Below are 22,680 nucleotides of genomic sequence, written 5' to 3' on the forward strand. Positions count from 1 at the left end.
GCGCAAAATAGAAACCCATTGCAATGTTAAAATTAGCAGGAGGTTTGGGGTTTGGGTTGTTTTTCGAAAAAGGAATCAAGCAGAGGGCGGCGAGGTATTTTTGCTACTGAAGATGCAAATATCCAAATGAAAGCTTCTCACAGCCTTTAACGTGGGCATTCTAAAAATATTACGTTTGCAGTTTGCGTGGGTGAAAGCAAAGAACGGATTGCATGCTACTTCGGGCTCAAGCCGCGCTGCTTACTGTTCTGAAAGCTACCTTTCAAAGTTTCTTCTGTCTGTTTTTGCCCTGGTACAGTTAAAATGACATGGACCGTGCTTCCGGGTTAGGGTGCGGAAAACCAGGATAACTGTTCAAGAAAATAAAAGTAAGAAAATGCAGCTGTAATTATCGCAGAATTGACCTGCGGAACTCCTTGTCTCCAGCATTGCTACTGGGCAATAATAGAATGGCCTCCAAAACAGAAATGGCAATAAGCTCTGAAACCTAGTGAGGATTCTTAAAGAAGGTAATGGAGGATGAAACACATTTTCTCTCCCTGCATTCTTGGGAGGGATAATGACTACTTATCTGTGCTATTCTAAGTTTCTATAAGCACCAAAATCTGAATCAGTGGCCCTTAGAATGAAAAATATTTCTCGCCCATGCCCAATTGTAACTAAACCTAAGTACAGTGGTACCTCAGGTTAAGTACTTAATTCGTTCCGGAGGTCTGTTCTTAACCTGAAACTGTTCTTAACCTGAAGCACCACTTTAGCTAATGGGGCCTCCTGCTGCTGCCATGCCGCCAGAGCACGATTTCTGTTCTCATCCTGAAGCAAAGTTCTTAACCCGAGGTACTATTTCTGGGTTAGCGGAATGTGTAACCTGAAGCATATGTAACCCGAGGTACCACTATGCACAACCGAAATAGCCAATATTCCCCCCCCCTGCTTCCCCCTGCCTCCCCCCCCCGCTGTAAATTATCATCTGTCAAGTTATAGATCTAAGCAACACACACACACACACACACACACACACACACGGCAGTGGCATCTACCTGATCCCAAGCATTTTGTGCCATCCATTTCAGTGGGGCCTAGTTTTCTGCAGCATTCTTAAGAGTGGGTTGCAATGCATAGAATTCAGGATGAATACTATTTGCACTCCCTAGGGAATAGTGGATGCCTGGAAGGCACCATTTGCATACGGAGAAAAGGGAGATTCAGTTGTGCAGAGCACTACAATGGTCTTTGCTCCAGAGCCCTGACAATGAGGGGGATGGCTGACTAAGAGCAGAGATGTAAGAGCAGTGAAGTGGGCTGGTTTAATTACTGCTAATTTCGAAGCATTTGCACAATGTCTTTTTATAGCCTTACTCAAGGGCAAGGAGGTGCAATGTCACTGTAGCAACTGGACTCTGACCCAAATGCTGAAACCAAGCAAAAAGGACGCTTAAATAATAGTCACTCATTATTGTGGGACTTTAGCTATGCAGAACTATCAGAAACCAGTGGTAAGAAATATGTAATTTGGTTAGAACAGTTACACACTGGAGGAAACTCAGGCATTGACTGCTTGCACCAGTATTCTGGAATCCATGCAAGTGCAGCTCCTGACATAATGCAAACTTTGATCCTCAGTCTAGATCACAGATTCAGCAGGAAATGAATCTACTGGGAGCAAAAGGGATGCTAATAGGAATATCCTTTAAGCCAGTATTTTTCAAACATTATTTCTAGGAAGTGCTAGTTCTCTTTGATATGGCATATGGGGCTGGTTTCTCCTGTTTTTCTTTTGACATGTTTCACAATATACTCATTCACCTTGCATTGAACTTTATCGCAGAACTTCAATGTCCCAAGAGCAGCGTTTATTTCCATTATAGAACCCCTTTCACTCAACATCAAAGCCATACAGAAAAGCAGGGCTTTCCCATCAGTTTCTCATGCCTGCTGTTCTTCAGAGCCTTGCTTATGCAGCTCTGAGGCTCAGTATTTTTGGTGTTGATAGAAGGAAACAACAAGATGCTCTTCACATCAAAGGAAATTTAGCATTCTTCCTTGCCCTCAGAAAAAGGAGGAAATATTGCATGGTGTCCAGCAAAATAAAACCACCAGTGCAATAATTTTTGGCTGTGCAAAAGAACATCCTCTCCCTCTCCTCTCCCCCACATGCCCCCCCAATCTGTTTTAGGGGGTTCTCCCAACTCTCCGCAGTCAGTTTTAATCAAACATTTAAAAAATCTTCCCTATACAGTGGTACCTCGGGTTAAGAACTTCATTCTGGAGGTCCGTTCTTAACCTGAAACTGTTCTTAAACTGAAGCACCACTTTAGCTAATGGGGCCTCCCGCTGCCGATGCACTGCCGCTGCACAATTTCTGTTCTCATCCTGAAGCAAAGTTCTTAACCCGAGGTAATATTTATGGGTTAGCGGAGTCTGTAACCTGAAGCGTCTGTAACCTGAAGTGTATGTAACCCGAGGTACCACTGCATAGGGCCGCTTTCAGATGGTTCGGGGGTCGGATAACTCCATACCGTCTAACATTTCTCTAATGAAAATAGGGACGTCCTGGGGAAATGCAGGACATTCCAGCATCAAATCAGAAACAGATGGCTTCTGTAAATGTAGGACTGTCCCTGGAAAACAGAGACACTGAGTTGGATAACTACTCTTTCTAGAATGAAACTGCATTTCATTTTTCTTTCTAAACACAAGTGAACAAACTGATGGAATTGGATTGAGAACAAATCTCATGATTCTGCAACTTACTGACAAGGGTCAAGCATGTTAGAAACTCCTGAGCAAGCAGGGACGGAGCCATGGTCAAAGTGGTCCAATAGGATGACTTCAGCAAAGCTGCTAGACCCTAGAAGAAGGAGCAGAGAGGAAGGGACCCCTGTTCCAATTTTTCATCTGACATCCCAGTAGTGGAAGCCGACACCCAGAACCAATTTATAAGCATCGATGCAAGAGTGCAGCTGAGCTTTTGATTGTTGCCTCTGGCCTCTAGTCTGAACGAGAAGTCCCCATTATTCTTTGATCATTATTGAATTACATTAGCTACAACATTAAATTGCAAGATCACAAAGGCAAATCGTTCTCTGAAATAAAAGCTAAGCTATCGCAACCATCTAAGTGCAGTTTGCCTTTCATAAATTAGCATGTCATTTAACAGTCATGGTTTGTTTGATGGCACCAATTTACGGAGAGCCAGACATTGCTATGGAACTATCTAAATGGACCCAGTTCAAAGGGCTGGTTATGACCAAACAGTTTGGACATCCTTATTAGCACAATGGATCCCATGGTGTGACTGGGGTTGCCAGCTGAAATCTAGGACAGTAGAATATGTATTATTGCTCATTACTAAGTAGACCAGTATACCTAGGTAAAAGCATATCTATGTATACAATATCTACTATTATATACAGACACATATGAAGATACAGAGCCTTCTCTCTCTCTCTCTCTCTCTCTCTCTCTCTCTCTCTCTCTGTGTGTGTGTGTTGTGTTGTGTTGTGTTGTGTTGTGTTGTGTTGTGTGTGTATCTCCTATGATGTGTTCTGAAGACACACCATTTTATGCATGGTAGTCTGCTGGGAAATCTATGCTGCCTGGAGTTCCATACAAGAAAAGGGTTTTATATAAATGAAATAAATAATACGAACACATTTGAGGACAAAGCTGCATTTGTCCAAAACCCAAATGACCACTTCTTATAGGGAACAACAACTTAAGGAAAAGGCATTTTGGAGAAGCGGAAATAAACCATTCTCCTTCCTAACCCCCCCCTTTTTTTCTTTTTTTAAAATGGCTTTCTGTCCCATACCCCCAATTCCTGGTACTTTGGGAAGGCTTCTAAATGCACATTTACTTTCTCAGTCATGCACCCAGGAGAACATTGATGGCAGGAGAACGTTAAAGAAATGAAGATGAATAAACATGCGTATATATGAGTGAGGCTGAGGCAACCTGGTACCCCTGACTGGCCTGATGAGCAAATAGTCTGAGCTGCTATAGGACAGCTTCCCATGTTCATTCATGAGTCTTTGCTGTCAAGGTCCAGGATTCCAAGTCCTCACCCCTCACCTTCCTCCTCCCTGAACAACAATTGCCATCTAGATGGAAAGGCAGAAGTGAAAATATCAAAACGGTAAAACCCTCTATCTGTGCATAAGAATATTTTTGAGTGGGAAGAAAGCAATAATATTGCAAGTGATCCATTCCAGAATCTAAGAAGATCAACCAATATTGTGAACACAGATGCAAAAGCCTCCCACATGTTTCTGCCTCTAACACATTATGTGGGCAAGGAAAACAAAGAAGAGGCGAGAGGAAGATGGAAAGCTCTGACTTGCAGGCTCTGTGCAAGCTTGAGTGCCATTCATTAACCCAAGACCAAGCTGTCCATCATTACCCAAAACCAAGTAGCTGGCTTGGGTACCACTGTCAATCTGATCAGCCTCCTTCATCTGTAACTTCAGAACACGAGGCAGGCTAATTGGGAGCAAATGCAGAATGGTTTGATGCAAATCAGTTGCCTCACACAATATTTCTCATGCTCATATGCTCTTCCTGAGCACGAGATGTGTGTACAATATCTGTCTTGTTAGGTGCCAAATGAGCTGATTGCCCAACCGGGAGACAGCGTCTTTTGTCATTTCCCCCGCCACTCAGAAAAAGCTGACTGCTTTTGCAATGCTACAGTCGGAAGAGACAAAGAAACAGCAGCTCAGCATGGTGAGGGATGTTCAGCTGCTTGAAAAGGCCAAATCAGATGTAGAACGGTAGAGTTGGAAGTACCTCGAGGGTCATCTAGTCCAACCCCCTGGAATGCAGGAATCTCAGCTAAAGCATCCATAGCAGATGACCATCCAACCTCTGCTTAAAAACATCCAAGGAAGGAGAGTCTACAGTCTGTTCCACTGTCAGATGGCTCTTACTGTCAGAAAGTTCTTCCTGATGTTTAGCCGGAATCTCCTTTCTTGTAACTTGAATCCATTGATATGGGTCCTACCCTCTAGAGCAGGAGAAAACAAGCTTGCTCCATCTTCCATGTGACAGCCCTTTAGATATTTGAAGGTGGCTATCATATATCCTCTCAGTCTCCTCTTTTCCAGGCTAAACATGCCCAGCTCATTCAACCGTTATTCATAAGGCTTGGTTTCCAGACCCATCATCACCTTGGTTGTCCTCCTCTGCACGTTCCAGCTTGTCAATATCCTTCTTAAATTGTAGCACCCAGAACTGGACACAGTATTCCATGTGTGGTCTGACCAAGGCAGATTAGAGTGACACTAAACACTGTACCTCTGTTGATGCTGCCTAGAATAGCATTAACCCTTTTTTGCTGCTGCATCACGCTGTTTTTACCAATATTACCAAATCCCCCTTCCCTCTGCAAGCATAATTTAGAAAGCTCACAATTCCTGCATCTAATAAGACAGTCCTACACATATCAAAAAGCACATGCAATGATGTGGGTTGTTTCACATTACAACTTACATGCGGAAATGATGTCACTTCCTACATGGAAATGACATCTTTAGAAAAGTTTGCTCATGCAGCTTCCACATTTAGGGAATCAGAAAATTTTTGACTCACTCATTTTAAGAAAACCTATCAGGGTCAAACTTAATAAGCTGCTTGCTGGAGGACAAAAATGCAAGCAACTGTGTTTTAAAAACACCCCTCCTCAGCTGGGGTTGGGCGCAGATATGGTTTTTTCCATAAAATGTGTCACATCTAAGCAAATCAAGGCACAACAAAGACCACAAACAGTAGGCAAGGGAGAATGAAAGGATATAATTTCTATAGGTTTTCAAAAGGCTCTTGACTAAAGCCTGCTCAGAGGAAACTTGATGACTTGGTCTAGGTCATGAATTAAAAACTAGTAAGAAGATAGGGGACAAAGAGTAGAAATAAATTACCTGTTTTCAGCATGGGAGGAAGTTAACAGAGGAGCGTCCAATGGCTCAGAGTTGGAACCAGTGTTCCACGCCAATATTCAATATATTATTAATAGCTGAGAATGGATTGGTAGAATACAAGGTGATAAAGTTTCTGGATAGACCAGAATGACCTGTCAGAAAGCCGCTGTAATCTTGTTGCTGGATAACACATAGTGTGGTCGGTTCCTGACATCAAGAATTCTGGTAGCAGGCACAGCCTTGCAATTTGTTTGCAGGGGCCCAGCAGGAATGTCAGCTATTTTAAGGTTTGCAGATTTTTTTAAAAAACAAACAAACACCTGATATAATATTTTTGTTTTATTCAGTTGCTTTTCTAAAGGAAAGGAAGGAAATAAAAAACAGATAGAAAACTCTTCCAACCTGCTGACAAATTTAGGAATATAGTGATCTCAAATAAACTTCACAACCTAGAAAATATTTAAGTCAAGTTCTTCTCATGTAATGACAACATCCACTGACAACATCCACCCACCTTCTGCTCTGCATAACAAGGTCAGAGGGTAGAGCCACAGAGACATGCAAGTCAAGGGCACAGCAGTGTTGAAGTCAAGTTTTGTGTGAGGGACAGCTTGGGAAATACATTTAGTGTGGCCCCTCTCACTGGGCCTTCTCAATATTTTTGCTGGTGGCTTCCAGCAGCTATGAATAAGCAGATGAGTGGCAGCAACTACTCCTGGTCCTTGCAGGGGTCACCACCAGTGGTATAGCATGGTTTGCAAGTGCCCAGGGCCACATAGAGGGGAGGGAGGGAAATGGATGGAGTATGCATTTTCATTCAACTGCCTAACAGCGTCCGCATCACCCAGGAGATTGCAGCCACAGAAATAAGAAAAGAAGAGTTGTTCCGTTGTCTGGAGAGGTCACTTCCTGGTTCATATGGAGAAGCTGTTTTCAACGGAGCCCAGTGACGGAAGTACAGGTTAAGAACTTAATTCGTTCTTAACCTGAAACTGTTCTTAACCTGAGGTACCACTTTAGCTAATAGGGCCTCCCGCTGCCGCTGTGCTGCAGTACTGCCACGCAATTTCTGTTCTCATCCTGAAGCAAAGTTCTTAACCTGAGGTACTATTTCTGGGTTAGTGGAGTCTGTAACCTGAAGCGCCTGTAACCTGAAGCGGCTGTAACCCGAGGTTCCACTGTACAAAGCTGTACATTTTTGCAGCCAGGACGAACGCCCCTGTGGCCCCCCTCCACACTATGCCACTGGTCACCATTTACATGTCCATACTCTCTGGGCCAAAGGATGGAGTAAGCAATAAGTGGCAAAAGTAAAGAGGAAGAACCTCAGGGATAGCAGACTCTTAGCAACGGGTCCCATCCCAGGGCATGGGCCTCAGTGAGTACCTGGTGTTAAATTCCCAGTGTGAGGGCAGTGTCAGCAGCCCCTTCTTGACAACCTTGTGAGGGCCATATGCCAGTAGTGAGGACCAAAGACTGAAGTGGGTGGAGAACAAATGTAAACAGTAGACCTGTTTCCACATGTGCTCACGTGCCCCTCCAAATCCTCCATCTAAAGAAGCAAGAGGCATAATCAGAATTCAAGAAGACATTCCAACCAAGCAAGAATCCTCTGAGTGCAAAACAGAGCCAGTAAAGGGTTTGACCTGGAGCAGGGGTCAGCAAACTTTTTCAGCAGGCGGCCGGTCCACTGTCTCTCAGACCTTGTGGGGGGTCCAGACTATATTGGGGGGGGGGCGTGAACAAATTCCTATGCCGCACAAATAACCCAGAGATGCATTTTAAATAAAAGGACACATTCTACTCATGTAAAAACACACTGATTCCCGGACCATCCACGGGCTGGATTTAGAAGGTGATTGGGCCGGATCCAGTCCCCGGGTCTTAGTTTGCCTACCCATGTTCTGGAGGGTAGGGCAGGATGTGACCTAGATAGGCCTAAAGGTAAAGGGACCCCTGGCCATTAAGTCCAGTCGCGGACGACTCTGGGGTTGCGGCGCTTATCTCGCTTTACTGGCCGAGGAAGCCGGCGTTTGTCCTCAGACAGCTTCCGGGTCATGTGACCAGCATGACTAAGCTGCTTTTGGCGAACCAGAGCAGTGCACGGAAACGCCGTTTACCTTCCTGCCAGAGCGGTACCATTTATCTACTTGCACTTTGACGTGCTTTCGAACTGCTAGGTGGGCAGGAGCAGGGACTGAGCAACGGGAGCTCACCCCGTCACAGGGATTCGAACCGCCAACCTTCTGATCGGCAAGCCCTAGGCTCAGTGGTTTAGATTTGCCCCCAGAGCCTGAGGTTCCTCATCCCTGGTCAACAGCATTATCCGGGCTCCTTACTTCCCCACACATTCACTGTATCCTCAGAAGAAGACGGAAAGGGGTTTAAGTTTGGCTCATGTCACATCCTGTTCGCTGCCTATACACCCTGCCCACACCCCTTTCATCTGAACTCTCTCCCACTCGTCAGTGCCTTGCAAAATGAATCCGCCCGAGCCTCACGAGCGGTCTTTTCAATCAATACTGAGTACGTGTTTGTCTTTCCACATTGTGAAATATTTTTACAAGCTGCCTTAAATAGCTGCAGATTCCTAGAAGTTGTGTTCTCGCTGCCAAGTCAGGTTCGACCCAAGGAAAAAAACAACAAAGCAACAGCCATGGCAACAGGAGAGGACAGAGAGGGCCACATTCACACTTAAGAGGCTACTTTAAACAGCTGTTGCCTCCCCCAAAGCATTATGGGAGCTGTAGTTTGTGAAGGATGCTGAGAGTTGTCGGGAGACCTCTGTTTCCCTCCCAGAGCTAAAGTTGGTTTAAAACTCTTGAATTTGTAACTCTGTGAAGGGGAGGGAGGGAGGGAGGGAGGGAGGGAGAGAGAGAGAGAGAGAGAGAGAGAGAGAGAAAATGCGCTTATGCAGATAGCACAGACAGAAAGTTGGGTGTAATATTGTGGCTGAATCCATGCAATTAGCTCAGTGCAAATTTCATTTGGTTAATTACATGTAGGGGCTTTAAAAATGGCTGCATGGGACTGCAATCCTATGCACATTTGTTTATTATTATTTTATTTATTAGATTTATATACCGCCCTTCAGTGCTATTTTTCTAGAAAAAGAGGTGCTGGAACTCACCATAAACACATCCCTAATTCTCTTAGCCTTAGGCAATGACAATGGTACCCACTTGAGAGGTGCTGGAACCCAGCTGCCACCCTTCATTAAAAGATCTCAGGATGGTTCACAAGATAAAAACATTTACGAGGGAGTAAGCCCATTTGAATTGATGGCTCTAGTATATCATGCCAATATAGTGTGGTTGCTCAGTACACTTAACCAGTCCATTAATCCCTTTGACTTTAATAGCACTTTGGCTTCAGTCCAGCTCAAAATCAACATATTTGAACAACTCTTTGAAATTCCTTAGGAAAAAAAAAAGTGGCGGAATAATTTTGTTATCAAACTAATTAAGCTTGCAGCATATTTGATTAAATATGCTCTTTTTTATATTCTGAGGTTTAATTAACTGGTGGGTTACGATATGCTTATGTAGTACCTCCCACCCTCTGCCACACTCTAAGGGACCACAAGCCGTCCTGTAGCTGGGTTCTTCCCCAAACATCCTTCCCTCCATTTGTTGAAATTTGTCCTTCTGTGTTTAATTGCCGAATAAACAGGTGACCCGTAAAGGGTGAGGCAGAAGGAGGAGAGAGAGAAAGTGAAATTATTTATTTCTTGCATTCCTCTCCCATCCTACCTCCCCAAGGAGTCCAGGGTGGCAAACAGATATAAAATATAAAAACGAAAACATGCTAAAACAGATTAAAACTTTCCAACAACAATTACAGTTAAAAACATGCCTCCGCACAGTGATCTCAAAACTACCAGAAACAGTATTCTTCAGCCACCCAATAAACAGGAATGTTTTTCAAATTCCTCCCAAAAGAAATTCAAAATAATGATGGAGACAGGCACAGAAGGGTGGGAGGAGAGAGTTTTTTATGTTTGCATACAGAGCAGCGATGTCACGCTGGCCACGTGACCCGGAAGTGTCTCCGGACAGCGCTGGCCCCTGGCCTCTTGAGTGAGATGGGCGCACAACCCCAGAGTCTGTCAAGACTGGCCCGTACGGGCAGGGGTACCTTTACCTTTACCTTTACAATCTTGTAAATACAAAATTATTGACTAAAATATAATTTTGAAATAGATGAGGGGAGAAGTTACACCTAAAATGGTTCATAGAATTCACTAATGTCCATTTATCTTTAGATTGTTCTTTTAAAAAGCACTATATTGCCATGCCTGTGTGTTAAGATGTGCACTCCTCATGGTTCCCTGGTAGGTGAAATTCAGGGAACAGTGGCTCGTGAAAGAGCTTACTCTGCAATTACAATTAGTCGGCTCTGCCTGTCGTTGGATCTAGCGCCACCTGCTGTTGGGCTCCCTGCCTTTTGTCCTACCTTCTTCCATGGGTATCAACCACCACAGACTTTCTCTTATGGCTGCCCATTCTATCTCAGGAAGTGAGTGCAAAGTGAGCAGGCCTGGCAGGAGTGCTCTCCTGGTGGAACATAAGCCATTGTATTCTCTTTTTTTTAATTTACATTTTATTTATTTGTAAACATTTTTATATTACATTGGTAAACGTTGTCATATTACATTACAGGACATACTATAATATAATTTCCAACATGTATACAAAAATTATATATTTTTTTATATACCTAGAAAGAAAATGAAACAAACAAAATAGAAATAGAAATAGAAAGAACAAAGAGAAAAAACAAAAACATTTCCCCCCCCCAAAAAATCATATACAGTAGTGCCCCGCAAGACGAATGCCTCGCAAGACAAAAAACTCGCTAGACGAAAGGTTTTTTCGCCCGCGATTTGCCTCGCAAGACGAATTCCCCTATGGGCTTGCTTCGCAAAACGAAAACGTCTCGCGACTTTGTTTCCTTTGTGTAAAAACCGTTAAAACCAAGGGTGCTTAGCTTGAGCAGCTGCAGTTGCGACTTGACTTCGAGGAGCAACTGTTAGCACGTGGTTTGGTAGCCTTTTCTCAGACTTTGCTCACTTTTGAAGATTTTCCAAAACTTTTCCAGAACTTTTCCAGAACTTCTCTTTCATCCATTTGGTAAGTTAAACTTTTAAAACTTTTTTGGGGGGTTTTGGATTTTGGGTTGGGGTGTTTGGGATTCAAGGACTTGGTGTTGGGAAGGGGTTTGCGATAATCTGGGGGCTTGTGGGCCTTTTTTGGGAATTTTTATGATTTTCTGTGACCACTGGGCCAGGTTGATTTTTTTTGAAAAATTTTCTGAGTTTGAATTTCTGAGTGCTGGCCATGTTGTTATTTTTTGAAATTTTTTTTTGTCTGGGTGGGGAAGCAGTTGGGGAGGGGTTTGCAGCAGTTGGGGAGGGGCTGGGGGAGCAGTTGGGGAGGGGTTTGCAATTTCTGTGTTGTGGGTGGGTTGGTGCGTGTCTGTGGGAGCAGTTGAGGTTTTTGAAGACATTGGTGATTTTTGAAGCTTTTCCTAAACTTATTTTGCAGCCATTTGAGGTTTCTGAGGACGTCGGTGGTTGATTGTTGAAGCTTTTCCAGAACTTCTCTTTCATCCATTTGGTAAGCTAAACTTTTAAAACTTTTTTGGGGGTTTTTGGATTTTGGATTTGGGGTTGGGGTGCTTGGGATTCAAGGCCTTGGTTCTGGGTTTTAATTTCTGTGTGGTGGCTGGCTGGCTGCTTTTGTATTTTTTGGGTTTGAAGCACATCACTGATTTTTTTTTCTGTTTCTGAGTTTACGAAGGTAGGAGCTGTGCTGCCATGGGACCCAAGAAGACTGCTGCTGTGGTGGCCGGCGAGAGGAAGAAGGAGAAGGTGACGCTGGAAATGAAGAAGGAGATCATCTGGAAGCACGACGGCGGAATGCGTGTGACGGACATCGCCAGGGAGTACGGCAGGAACCCATCGACCATCGGGACCATCCTGAAGATGAGGGAGAAGATCCTGGCGACTGATGCAGCCAAGGGAGTCACCAGGATCGTGAAGAACCGCCCAGCTGTCCTGGAGGAGGTCGAGAAGTTGCTGCTCATCTGGATAGAAGAGAAGCAGCGTGCAGGGGACACAGTGTCTGAGGCCGTCATTTGTGAGAAGGCCAAGGCCTTGCACGCTGACCTCATCCGGGAACAGCCAGGAACCTCAGCCGAGCCAGAAGTCTTCAAGGCTGTACATACCAACACACTAGACTTCCTGTCTTTCCCGCTGTATATTCCTTTTTTACAAATGAATGTACTCTTATTATTGTATATTTCTTTACATAATATCTAATACATCCCTATATCAATATGTGCTCTTAATCTTATTTCTCAACTCAGTCTCACTCCAACGTCAGTCAAATGCTAGCATAGATAGCGAACCTTTACTGTATTTTTGAACATATGTTTTATATCTATCCCACTGTATTCTCTTTCGTCAAATATAATGATAATTTTAATGCAGGTTCCAGTCCCTGAAAGGGCTCTCAGGGCTGGCCCAAGATATCTTCCTGCAGGACAAGATGGGGCCTCCCTCTGTTCCATGTACAGATGCTGACCAGAGAGTCAGTTTAATCTTGTTTCTGCGCCGGCAGCAGGGCAGTTTCCTCCACTGTGTATGAGAAAAGCAAGTTAGATTAGGGAGCACAGAATGCGTTGGACAACACACACAATTGCCACCTGAAGCAGCCCCCTCACTCTTTCTAATGATCCTAATCCTAAAGAGCTTTACCCAACCCCACATATGATCTTGTGCATTCCCACAAAACTTGATGTGGCGTTTGCCCGTTTGTTTAGAGCCTGTCTGTACAGGGGAAAAGAAAGGGTTAAAAATGTAAACCAATAGGAAAGCTGGAGGTGGAGCCTACATGTGTATAAAAGGACTTAGCCCGAGGTTTGTTAGAGTTGTTGGTGGGTAGTTGGTTGGTTTTAGTGGATTGGCTGGTTGGGAAAGGCAGTTGGAAAAGCAGTTGGCGGGCAGTTGGAAATAGAGAGACAGGGCAGTGGGTTCTTGAGTGAGGGGAAGTAGAAGATAGAGAGAGAGGAAACTAAGACTAAGAAAGTAAAGAGTAACAACATTTGGAATTCCGTAAAAGTTTGTGTCTGAAATAAAACACACTCTTCTTTATTACCTTGAGAACCTGACTGAGACTGAAGTGACTTTACCGGGGAGGACCTGGTTGGTGGCAGCGGATTAGTGGTGTACGGGTCAATAGTCCGTGAGACGACCAGGGGCTCCGTACGAACGCCACACTTACTTCTCTAGGCTATGCTGTGGGGTGTTTTTATTCAGCTGCTACTGACTCCTTTGAAACCTGCTTCCTTGAATCCATCAGGGAATATATATATCCTGCATGCAGGTAGCCTCTTAAACTTCTCCCTCCTCGCAGATCCATAATGTCACCAACAAATTAAACATGTTTGTGTGGATTTCGAAATTTCAGAGGCATCCTGTCTAGAACACAATGTGTTGATAAGGCGTAGAAAAATGAAAATGGCAACAGCAGCCAAAAAGAGAGTAAAGTTACTTCCGTCCTTTCCACCAGCTGTAGTACTGTGCTGTTTCTAAAAGTGAGCAAGTTACTAGAGTATAATTCCAGTACTCACAACTTGTTAACAGGATGGAAAGCAGTTCCCACAAATGGACAGTGATCTGACATTTACCCATCAGTAGCTGCCAAACCTTTTTCAAAGTGGGTGCTAGAGAAGGAGGGATTTAACTTCGAGACAACTGGTTCCAATCAACTCTGAGGATCTGAGCCAATGTAGGATGCTGATCAGTGTTCACAAGACCCTCACAGCCAGGTGCATTGACAATAATTTCTTTGAAGTTGGATTTAATATGCTAAAAAGATTCCTCAGCTGCTGTTCTTTTACAAGATTAAAGGCTTACAGAGTTTATTAGTTCAATTATCACCAGTTACTACTGTTGGATATGGTCACGGTGCTTAGAAAGCATACATTTAAGCTTTACATAGATTGGTAGTTATTAATAATGATGTATTATTTTTGCTCTATTTTGTCTCTACTGTTTACTATTTTATATAGGGGCAGACAGACAGACAGACGTCAGACCTCCTAACTGAAGATAGCTTTTCATGCTTCTGATCGTTGAATCTGGTCTTTGTAAATTTATGTTAAGGTGTTTCTAGATTCTTTTTACAGATAGGTAGCCGTGTTGGTCTGCCATAGTCAAAACAAAACAAATTCCTTCCAGTAGCACCTTAAAGACCAACTAAGTCAGTTCTTGGTATGAGCTTTCGTGTGCATGCACACTTCTTCAGATACACTGAAACAGAAGTTTCCAGACCCTTCTATATAGTGAGAAGGTGGGGAGGGGTATTACTCAGAAGGGTGGTGGGAATGGGTGATTGGCAGATAGCTGTGATGAGCCTGTTGACGACTCTTAACGACTGCAATAGGTCTTACAGGAAAAAGCAAGGGGTGAAAAGGTGAAAAATGGCTTTGTCATGTATAAATCAGGAATCACAAGACAGAGAAACCAGTAGGAGAACACTTCAATCTCCCAGGACATTCTATACAAGATCTCAAAGTAGCTGTTTTACTACAAAGGAATTTCAGAAATAGACTGGAAAGAGAAGCTGCTGAATTACAACTTATCACCAAACTTAAAACCATGGAGAAACCTGGTCTGAACAAAGACCTTGGATTCTTATCTCATTATACATGACAAAGCCCTTCTGAGTAATACCCCTCCCCACCTTCTCACTATATAGAAGGGTCTGGAAACTTCTGTTTCAGTGTATCTGAAGAAGTGTGCATGCACACGAAAGCTCATACCAAGAACTGACTTAGTTGGTCTTTAAGGTGCTACTGGAAGGAATTTGTTTTGTCTAGATTCTTTGTTATTTTATCCCTTCAAAGCCACAAAAAGCACTTTATGATAAGGAAAAAAATGTAATGTTTCGGCAAGGGACATTTTGCATTTGACGAACACCTCAAACAAGTGATTTCCAGAGCAAAGGAAAAAGCAGTATAATGGCCAGGGAATCCACATTTTAAAAGAATTTTTTATTTATTTTCTTATTATTTAATTTGTATCTCAAACAATAGTTAGAAAAAGGTGGATATAATTATATCCCCTTGCCTGTTTTCAGTCAAAACAGAATTGTAGCAACCACCTTCCAACAGGACTTAAATAAAAACTCTAATATTTCCCCTCCAATAGGTCTCAAACAACCTCTCTGTCTTCTTCTGCTAAAGTTGATTCCATATATCCAGATCTGGAGATAGCCTGGAGAAAATATCCAGGCTATCTCATTCTGGGTCTTGAATGAGATGGTTTGGGAATAATGTCCCAAACCATAAAAGCTGTTGAGCAAAATATTATTATTTCTGAATTTCCAAGAGGAAGTTTCTGTGTAGCAACCAGTATGTAGGACACCCTAGAAATTTAGTCACAGTTTCAGTCACAGAAACTGCCTAAACACGGGGAGTTTAACTGATCTGTTAACTCTTTCTTCCATGAATTTTAGGATCAGTTCAATCTAGCCTTCCATTTCTGGATGGAATATGTGAGAAACCTCTTGAATGAGGCAATATTTGTTGTATGTCAACTTCGACTACTTCTTCAGTGACGAATGTGGTGAACCACAAGTACCGTAGTTCTCAAGAAAACAGCCTTGCTATTCATACATTGCATCTGGGGCATTGCTTGCACACCCCACTTCTTGCAGCTTAAGAAAGCCCAGGGAGAGTTCATGGCTTGAAGATAAAGGATATAAAAGATCTTAGAAGCTGGCCCCATGCTCAGATTTTGCTACAGCGAGATTCTGTCGCCAGACGAACTCACAACATGCATGGGGAATCAGCGCCCCTTCAGTCAATCTCCTCAGATAATAGCTGTACTAGTATTTTCACACTGCTTAGCTTCTCTCATAGCAAGATACCACCCCATATGGCCTGGTATGATTTAGCAGCATTAACAGCAAAGCTTTGACAGATGCCGCTCATCCATTATTACCATCTCCAGAGAGCATCTGTTTTCTGGGCAAGAAACTGATTCACTGTGGCAAATCCCTTTGGAGGGGATGTGGCATTAACAAGATTCAAGAGAAGCTTAGGTCATTTATATTAATTGGTGAAATACCTGTAAAAAAAAAATTGGTGACAGAACCAGCACGGCTGACATCGTTATCCTGGCCTTTGACACGTGAGGTGTGTGTTCTCAGGGCCTACTCTATCTCTGTGTCTGTTATCTGTTTTAACTGCTTTTCATTTTTAAACCTTAAATTGTTGCAGCCTGCCCTGGGACCTGCTGGTGAAGGGCACATAATCAATTGAATGATAACAACAACAACAACAACAACAACAACAACAACAACAACAACAGCAACAACAACAACAACAGCAACAACAATCTGATATTATATTATATTATAATTTATTATTATTATTATTATTATTATTATTATTATTAGTCTTGCAGGGCACTCCAGCAAGGGCACTCCAGCAAGGGTTCTAAAACTTTTGTTTTCAGGCCTTTTTTTTTTTTTTTTTTTTGGCAATCTCTGAAAATCTGACTCCATTATCTATAGCCATATCTGACATAGCTACCCACTTGCTTTCCATAAATAGGCTGATGATCAGTCATGCCCTTGAAATTTCTTTCCATCGATCACTTTCATCTCTCTAAATCTAGTGAGCAAATTAGGAGAGCTGACTCACTCCTGTTTGAAATATGTTAACAACAGAACCCTGCCTTTAGCCGCCTTCCCCAATGTGGCACCCTTCGGATACTTGGGACTGTGTCTCCCATCATCCCCAGTGAGCGTGGCCTGTGGTCTCGGATGAAGAAAGCTATAGTCCAGAACATCTGGAGGACAGAAGACTAGGGGAGGCTGATCTATTGGGCACAAATCAACTAGATTTGTGCACTAACACAAGGATTTGCACTAGTGCAGGGAGATGTTCCCGAAATCTCTGCCAGAAAAGATTAGGGGGATTCCAAGAGCAGACCTGGGAGGTGCCATTCCACTGACTACAACCTGTTGTCAGAACTTGTGTTGTTGTGTAATGTATAAAACTAAGTCAAACATATGTTGGAAATGTAAAGAAAAGGAAGGGACTTTTTAGCATATGTGGTGGGAATGCAGAGAAATTAAAAAATTATGGGGAATGAAATATAATGAGTTGAAGAAGATGTTCAAAATAACATTTATATATATATAAAAAGAGGCATTTTTGTTAGGGATTGTAGGACAAGACCTGCCAAGGAAAAGAAAGAACTTATTTATGTATGCTATAACAGCGGCAAGAGTCTTGATTGCACAAGGATGGAAGAATGAGTTAACCCCAACAAAAGAACAGCGGCAAGAGAAATTGATGAACTATGCAGAACTGGCAAAAATGACATGCAAATTACGAGACAAGGACAACTGTGACTTCAAAGAAGAATGGGAACCCTTTACAAATTATTTAAAAAGACAACAAAATGAATTGGACTCCTTGGCAGGATTTGAATAAACATACACAAATTTATTGAGGGATAACATAGAAGATGGATAATATAAGGATGTATACAGTTGTATAATATGCAGAACATTGGATGAGAAATCAGAGAGAGGAGCAGAGGGAAGTCGTAGGGGGAGGGAGGGAGGGCTTGTTGGGGAGGGGAAGGGAAAAATGGGGGGGAAATAATGAAGATGATTGATAATTTGCTATGTTGAAATTGTTAATAAAAAAAAAAGAACTTGTGTTGTGTACTGTATAAAGTACAAGGGAGAAGACAGGAACTTCCTCCTCCTCTTCTTCTTCCGTACTATACCTGGAGGTCTCAAGGTGGTTCACAGAATAAAATCAAAATATAAAACCACAAAATACATAATCAAAATAAAAACAACAACCCAATAACCCCCCCCCCAAAAAAGAAAGCTAATATAATGAGATCTCTTTAGAATTCTTTTTTCTGAAGCATTTGAAAATGACTTGATACTTAGTGGCAGTCAAGTCCCTCTGAACTCATTAGGGCTTACTTCCAAGTAAACATATTTACGATCCAGCGATCGGAGTCCGTTTAATGTTATGTTGGTGTGTGGAACTGTTGAAGATAGCTGGCAGGCTAATGCCTAGCATATTTCTTGGGAGTCAGTTGCACTGATTTTAATAGGTCTTAGATCCTAGTAAGTAAGATTAGGAGGAGACTGGGATGCCAGTCTAAAGAGACAGAATCCTGGCTTAAAACAATGGAAATTCTGAGCTAAGACCTTGCAAGTGACATTTCAAAGTGCTTGACCATCTTATGACCTCAGAAATTCACATTAAAGATGTTGTTTGAGATTTCTGGAGGTGAGAATATGTAAATATTCTAAAAGAATGCAAAAGGACTTCTGTTAAGTAACTCCAAACGTTATTAAAACTTTTTATTTTCTATTTCAGCAGGGATCTCCTCTGTTTTCATTACGGCTAATCCTGCTTGTTCTCTCTGGCGTTCCACTTATGAACCCTGGGTGTGCACTGCAGCACATGAGGGACCTTCCATTTCTCATTTGTCTTTGGAGTAATCAAACCATTGCTTGGGACTCTGATATCTGTGGCACAGAGCAGTCGAGCACCAAGGCAACCGTCCTTTCTCAATATTTGTCCAAGAGCCTTATACCAAATGAAGTCCTGATTACTGAGCTCAAATATAATTTGTCCCATATATAATTCAGCTATTCTCTCCCAGCTACCACTCCTGCCCCCAAATCCATGGAAATTGACCATGGGGATTTAGAACAGGAGTAGCTTGTGTTGGTGCCGTCCAGAGATTTGAATTCTGGAAACCAGAGGAAGGAAGAGTGAGTGATGCTGTGCTCAGGTCCTGTTTGCTGGTTTCCCACAGGCATCTGATTGGTCAATATGTGAATAGGATGCTGAACTAGATGAGCCACTGGCCTGATCCTGCAGGATCTCCCTGCCTCACACTCCCACACACATCATCCCTGAACATTGGCCATGCTAGCTGGGACTAGGTATGGACAAATCTGGCAATATCAGTTTTTCATTTTTTCCCAGTTTTAAGTTTCGTTCTCTACATTTCCACATCCTATTTTTCCTTTATATATATCAAAAATTATTTATTTGGTTTTTCAGATTAAAGTTTTACAGTCACATATCCAACATACAACATAGAAACAAGATTCCAAGGAATCTCCTGGACTTCCCTCCTCCCTTTTGTGGGTCCTATTGTCAATCATTTCCTCCTGCATCTTTTGTAATAATCCAAATATTTTACCTCTCCATTGTGTCGAAAATTCACCATTAAACTACAGTGGTACCTTGGTTTATGAACTTAATCCATCCCAGAAGTCCGTTCTTAAACTGAAACCGTTCTTAAACCAAGGCGTGCTTTCCCTAATGAGGCCTTCCGCCTCCGGTGCCCTTCCACCATTCAGATTCCATTCTTAGACCGAGGTAAAGTTCGCAAACCAGGACACTATTTCTGGTTTTGTGGAGTTTGTAAACCGAATTGTTCTCAAACAGGACTGTTCTTAAACTGAGGTACCACTGTACAGGTGTTATTCCAATCCTACTAATGATTTTAACTGATTACAATTTAAGATAAATTATAAATTTTCTCCATTCCTTATTAAAATTTTGGTCTTCCTGATTCCTGATTCTTCCGGTCATTTTAGCCATTTCAGCATAATCCATCAACTTGATCTGCCATTCTTCTCTGGTAGGGACTTTATCTTATTTCCATCTCTGGGCCAATAACATCCACTCAGCTGTGGTCACATACATAAATAGTCTGTTCTGCTCCCTTGGGATTTCCACATCCTATTTTTCATTCATTTGGTAGGTTCGTATTTAAATGATGACAGAAGTGAATTTCTGCTCTGCCTCATCCCTAGCTGATAGTGGGGTTGTGTAATACTGTACTGCTTTTGAGTGCTTTCTTTCTTTGGTGCACAGTCAACAATTCTCAGTCCCACCCACCTCTCCAGATCCCCTAATTTATCACCCTTTCAAAATGAAAAATGAGGACGGAATGAGGACAGAAGCCTAACATCTAGTCACTGATACCAACGTGCAGCTGAATGGAAAAGAAGAAATATGCTTGTCCTTAAAGGATTATTGCTGTCCAAGGGGCCCTCAGTCTAGGACTTTAGGGCAGAAGCCCAGGGCCTCGCTCAGCAGATGGAGCAAGCAGTGTAGGGACCTCTTACCGCATGTTGAAGTAAGTTAAATACTACATAACGCCATCCTAAAAGGTGAGGGAGTGTCTGATTTCATTTTGACCAGTCGGAAGGGAAGTCTCGCAATCTGCGCTGGCTTTGTGCAGCATCACAAAGGCAACCTTGATAGGAACCCAAGGACTGCATTTCAGACTAGCAAAAAAATGCCCTTTCGCCCTTTGAGCCCAACACCCGGTAGTCATCACAGAAGGGTGCCACAATCACTAATCTTCAAAGTGGACAGAGCAGCCTTGGAGGGAACTTGCACTTTGTTGGGGCTGGAGAGAGTTGAGCCGGGAGGCCAGACAGCACTGCAGCAAAGAAGAGGAAGGAATTATATAAGCAGTTTGCAAAGAGAAGCCAGTAAGGGTACTTTGATCAGGGTGGAGGGAAGTCTATCCATAGCAATGCCTGAGAAGTCAAGAAGTACAGCAATCTACCAGCAAATGAGACTTCTCCAGATTGGTGCTTTTTATGGGCGCATTCTGCAACATGTTGTTGATGCATTAATAGCCCATTAGTGGCACTGTGGGTTAAACCACAGAGCCTAGGACTTGCCGATCAGAAGGTCGGCGGTTCGAATCCCCGTGACGGGGTGAGCTCCCGTTGCTCGGTCCCTGCTCCTGCCAACCTAGCAGTTCAAAAGCACGTCAGAGTGCAAGTAGATAAACAGGTACCACTCCGGCGGTAAGGTAAACGGCGTTTCCGTGTGCTGCTCTGGTTTGCCAGAAAGCGGCTTAGTCATGCTGGCCACATGACCCGGAAGCTGTACATCAGCTCCCTCGGCCAATAAAGCAAGACGAGCACTGCAACCCCAGAGTCGGCCACGACTGGACCCAATGGTCAGGGGTGCCTTTACCTTTACCTTTACCTTTTAGTGGTGGGTTTATCCTGGACTGACCACATGCAATCCATCTTTATTTGTTGTTCTGCAATGCTTCTCAAGTGTGGCTACTTGAATGCCCTCTGGAGGGGTGCTCTGACACTATAGCACAACAAAAGTGGGACACATACAACAATCCAAAGCATTTGTGGGATGGGAAGTTACAGGATTTCAGCAGGAAGCTATGGGGCATGCACCAGTTGGAGACAAAGCAGTATGTCCACCCTCAGAGCCTTGCAAATTCAAACAGTATTGAAAGCATGATTGTAAATAAACATCCTGAAGCATCATGAGTCCAAATCATCATGAATGTCCAACAGAAAGGACATCTGGAGAGGCCTTCAGGCAGGCTGAAGTTCATTGGCTGCAAATGACTTTAAGTGCATCTCTCTCTCTAAATTTGACTGGGAATTTTGTCTTTCTCTTAATCTTTATTGCTGCAATCCAACATTGAGATGTTTGGATGTAGAAAGCCCACCCAAATAAACTCTATATGTTCTCTATACTGGAGCTCTAACATGAAAGAGGTGAATAAAATGGTGGTTTCAAGATGATGCCTCCTCTTTTGTCATTATTTTTTTTTAAATAACCAGCAGCTCAGTCACATTTGCCAATCTCATTCTTGCCTTCCTGTAAATACTAACTTTTTAATCCCTTGAAATGAAGTAATGCCTTGCTAATGCACTTTCAATCTGATTCTCCAGCCAACTTTGTCTTCCAGTGGAATCTATATCTTTCTGTTCCAACACTGTGCTTAAATATTAGATCCGTCATTAAACCCGAATGCCGCCGAGTGCCCTAGGAGAACAGCAATAGCGTGTTCCTTCTATTTAATTGCAAGAGCCATTATTCCTGATATACTTGACAGAGGAGCAGAGGGCATTAAGCTCCACTCAAGTCCAAGTTATTTTTCAAATGTGCTGGAAAGGAAGTTTGCTAAACTGGAGTATAGGATTCTAAATGGAGTGACAGCAGCAGGGTACCAAGTGATTCATGCATCAAGCATGTTGCTTCTCAAAGCCAACTTAACAGTAGCCACTTTAGAGTAAAAGTGCGGACTTTTTATTGTTAAAAATTTAAATATCAACTTTTGTCATTAGCATATTAAATTCTGATCTTCAACACACCTAAAGGAGAAGATGGAATGCCAACCAGGGTCACAGAACAGATTTTTATTTTTGCAAAGTCAGGATTCATAGATGGCTATTTTAGGGATGCTACCCTTTGATAGCAGAACTCACTTACACAAACAGAAATTTCCATGAGATTGTGTCACTTTCATGAGTCCTTTGGAAGTGTCACAGAGGGGATGATCTGATCCCAAGGAAGTAGATAAATAGGTACCACTGTGGCGGGAAGGTAAATAGCATTTCTGTGTGCTCTGGTTTCCGTCATGGTGTTCTGTTGCTCCAGAAGCAGTTTAGTCAAGCTGGCCACATGACCCAGAAAGCTGTCTGTGGACAAACGCTGGCTCCCTCGGCTGAAAGCGAGATGAGCGCTGCAACCCCATTTGACTGTACTTATCCGTCCAGGTGTCCTTCTTTTACCTTACCGGTAACTCACCAGGGTGATCTATCAGGCGCTCACTCGTTTGTTTTTGCTCCTTGCTTGGCACTATAAAATAGGAGGTTCTTTGGACACCTGGCAAGCCAACGGTACATGAATCGTGGGCTCT

General features: G+C 42.9%; 1 protein-coding gene across 1 annotated transcript; it reads left to right on the top strand.

The window, feature by feature from the left end:
• Nucleotides 1-11,405: 11,405 nt before the first annotated feature.
• LOC309352942 (putative CENPB DNA-binding domain-containing protein 1) lies at nucleotides 11,406-16,798 on the top strand (the record flags this gene model as incomplete). Its single annotated transcript, XM_081881766.1, has 4 exons — nucleotides 11,406-11,533; nucleotides 11,708-12,135; nucleotides 15,440-15,511; nucleotides 16,658-16,798. Exons 2-4 carry the CDS (start codon nucleotides 11,734-11,736, stop codon nucleotides 16,796-16,798), a joined length of 615 nt encoding a protein of 204 aa, XP_081737892.1. The 5' UTR covers nucleotides 11,406-11,533; nucleotides 11,708-11,733.
• Nucleotides 16,799-22,680: the final 5,882 nt, after the last annotated feature.

This window comes from Podarcis erhardii (assembly GCF_964252035.2).
Source record: "Podarcis erhardii genome assembly, chromosome: 12".
NCBI lineage: Eukaryota > Metazoa > Chordata > Lepidosauria > Squamata > Lacertidae > Podarcis > Podarcis erhardii.